This window comes from Mus pahari, chromosome 20 (assembly GCF_900095145.1).
Source record: "Mus pahari chromosome 20, PAHARI_EIJ_v1.1, whole genome shotgun sequence".
Lineage (NCBI taxonomy): Eukaryota > Metazoa > Chordata > Mammalia > Rodentia > Muridae > Mus > Mus pahari.
Genome location: NC_034609.1, coordinates 9602359 through 9605653, shown reverse-complemented (window position 1 = coordinate 9605653; position 3295 = coordinate 9602359). Strand labels below are relative to the sequence as shown.

The following is a 3295-nucleotide window of genomic DNA, read 5'->3' as shown; positions in this document are numbered from 1 at the left end:
GCTCTTTTCTGTTGTAAAGATCATTCAGGTTGTGCGTAGGCAGGACACAACAGCTGTTGGCCTTTCAAAGAAGCTACCAACCACCCTACCTTTAAAATGGCTAGCTGACAAGCCTGTGTGAGTAGAACAGTGGCCTTTGATATCATAAAAATTGCAGGCACTAGAACAGCTGGTACAGGCACAGCTAAATGCTCAACATATTGAAAAATCGACCAGTCCTTGGAATTTTCCTATATTTGCCATTAAAAAGAAGTCTAGAAAATGGAGAATGTTAACAGATTCTAAAAGGTGGTTCAGCCAATGGACTCTTTACAACCTGGAATTCCCTTGCTTTCTTTATTAACTAATAAATGGTCTATTATAGTGATTGATTTAAAAGACTGCTTTTTTTTTTTTTACTATACCTTTACAAGAAGAGGACAAACAAAATGCCTTCATAGTGACTACTTATAATATGCTCAACCTGTTAAAAAGATTGGTGGACCTGCCCACTATAGGGGCTGCTTGCCCACTCCTCAATCCCTTGCGCCTCTCTTGCTCTTTCTCTGCTTCTCTTCCCCACTCTCTCTCCATGGCCGGCCTCTTCTCTCTCTCTCTCTCTCTCTCTCTCTCTCTCTCCTGGCCTCTTAACTCCCCTCCCCATGCCCTGAATAAACTCTATTCTATACTATGTCATGGGGCTGTTCCCTCAGGGGGAAGGGCCTTGGCATGGGCCCACTGAGGCACCCCCTTCACCCATACCTCACCACACCTCCATAGAACATATCCCCTCCCCTCTTTACCTTTGTATAAACACAACAACCACAGTTCAAGCTTGTTTTCTAAATCTCCAAGAGTTGGAGTGATTTGTAGCTAAGATAAAAATATTTCAGCAGGCTGGTGGTAGCCCATGCCTTTAATTCCCCCTCCCCCCCAGAGACATGTGGATCTCTGTAAATTAGTTGTTTTCTAAATTCTAGAGTTACTGTGAACAAGGTGGTGGTGGTGCGTGCCTTTAATCCCACCACCCAGGAACAAAACTCAGATACAACTCCTAACTGGAACATGATCAGGCCTATCACAGCAAACCCCCGGTACCTGGTACCAATTTCTGTTCTAGTTAGGGTTCCATTGTTATGAAGAGACATCATATCCAAGGCAATTCTTATAAAGGGAAACATTAATTGGGGCTGGCTAAAGTCTCAGAGGTTCAGTCCACTATCATCATGGTGGGAAGCATGGTTTTCACGGCATGAGGTGCAGGCAGACATGGTGATAGAGAAACCAAGAATTCTATTCAACATCTTGATCTGAAGACAGCAGAAGGGGACTGGAGTTTGAAGGTTTCTGAGACCTTCGGGATGTTTTGAAGGTGTGAGAGAGGGGCGTCCTTCAGCTGAGGATGAAAATCAGCTGGGGGCTTTCTCTGCCTCCCTGAGCCAGCAGGCTTTCCCGAGCGTCTGGCTCCTGAGTCTTCATTGGTAAAATCAATCAATTGAGATTTTGTTAAAAAACCAACAAATATCTGTAATTACAATACTAGGGAGGCTGAGGCAGGAGTGCGGTAGCCTGAGCTACATTACCAGCCCTTGTTACACAACAGAGAAAGAAACTTACACCCATGCTGAGGTTGTCCAATTGAAATGTCAGACCAGAGTAGGGGATTCCTTTTTTTAAATCTGGATCTGTGAAGATGGGGAAACTATGAAGCCTGACCATATGTACCACTGACACTTTTGTTTGTTTGTGGGGATGGGTGGTTTCACAATGGTTAAGCACTTAACTATACCCTCAAGTTCATTTTATTTTTATACGGGGTCGCATGCAGCCCAGGTTGGCCTTGAACTAATTACTAGCGCCTGAATTCCTGACCATGCTTCAGCTTCCCAAACTCTGGGATTACAAAGTGCATTGCTGTGCCTGGCTGCAGGATTCCTTTTAAAGAGCGTCTGCAGGCCAGGCAGTGACGATGGCCTTTAATCCCGCACTCAGGAGGCACGGGCAGACAGATACCTGTTAGAGGCTAGCCTGGTCTAAAGAACGAGTTTCAGGACAGCCAGGGCTACACAGAGAAACCCTGCCTTGAAAAACAAAGTGTCTATGGCAAACAAGCATGATTTCAGGAATAGCCTCCATCCCTGGAGGGCTTTCTTCCTCTTGCAAACACTCTAAACTACTCCGGATAACGCTAGATGTCGCACCATCTGGAAACCGAGCATATGTGCGTTCCCTTATTCAGAAGCAGTTGCTGAAAGACGTCCGGGTCTCACCAGAACAACTTAAACGCAGAAGCCGAGGTTTTCGCCCTGGGCTACCTGGTCAATCAGGAAAGGTGACTCCCTTAAGGCGGGGGACGGGGGGTGGGGGTGGGGTGGGCGTGACCGTGTTATGCACATGCGCGGCACGGCGAATAAATCTGTTCGGACTAAGTGACAGACAAGTGTGATTTCCTTGAGACAAGGCAAAGCATAGATCCGTGAAGGCCTGCTATGGTGAGTGCGGCTGCCCACCCACCCAGGGGAGAGGGGAGGGAAGGAGGAAGGGGGAGGGCTGCTGATTCTATCCAGCCGCAGCCAGCCCCGCAGGAGCGGTGACTCCGAGTCCTGCAAGTCTGTGACCGGATTTGGGCACTGGAAGAGCTACGTCTGTGCGGCCGGGGCCTCCGCTCGCCCCAGGGTCACTGGTACCACTCGGTCTTATGAAGGTGTTGGACACAGCCACCGACTTGAGGCCTTGCCCTCTAGTCTAGTCTTTCTAGGGCTAGAAGTAAATCTCTAAATTTCCACAGCCTTCGCTAATTTCTAAACCTCAGCTTCTTCCCACTCCGGTTTAGAACAGAACTTCGCGATCTCTGAGTGGCCTCAGAGGTGCGTTCACAAGCGCAGTGTTTAGATACTGTAACCCTCGCTGGGGCTGAAGAGATAGATGGCTCAGTCCTTGAGAGAGTACTTGACGCTCTCAAGGACAGGGTTTCGGTTCCCAGCACCCATATGGTGGTTCGCAACCAACCTTAGCTCCAGATATAAGAGATCCTACAACCCACTTCTGACCACCTTGGGCACAAGGTACAGAGGTGGTACACAGACTTACTTGCAGCATTCATACAGAGAGAGAGAGAGAACCCCTGGCTCGCCAGGCCTATACCTATAATCGTAGCAGAGAAATCACTTCAAGTTTGATTCCACCTTAGGCTACATAATAAATTCCAGGCCAATATGAGATGAGACCCTGTCTCAAAGAAAGACTAGAGAGATGGTTTAGTGGCTTGGGCAAGAGCACTCTGCTCTTTTTTTTTTTTTTTTTTTTTTTTTTTTTT

The 3295-nt window shown here is 47.5% G+C and overlaps 1 protein-coding gene across 3 annotated transcripts in view; it reads left to right on the top strand.

Annotated features, from left to right (window-relative positions):
* The first annotated feature begins 2269 nt into the window (after positions 1 to 2269).
* The window catches only part of LOC110337784 (zinc finger protein 791-like), a 9958-nt gene continuing 8932 nt past the window's right edge, over positions 2270 to 3295 (top strand). For 2 of the 3 annotated variants that reach the window (XM_029532606.1, XM_029532605.1), the window contains exon 1: positions 2409 to 2471. In XM_029532606.1, the coding sequence (XP_029388466.1) occupies positions 2469 to 2471 (3 nt within the window). In that variant the 5' untranslated portion in view covers positions 2409 to 2468. Of the gene's footprint in view, positions 2312 to 2408; positions 2472 to 3295 lie in introns of those variants that run through there. The other variant, XM_029532607.1, reaches the window with a different exon arrangement.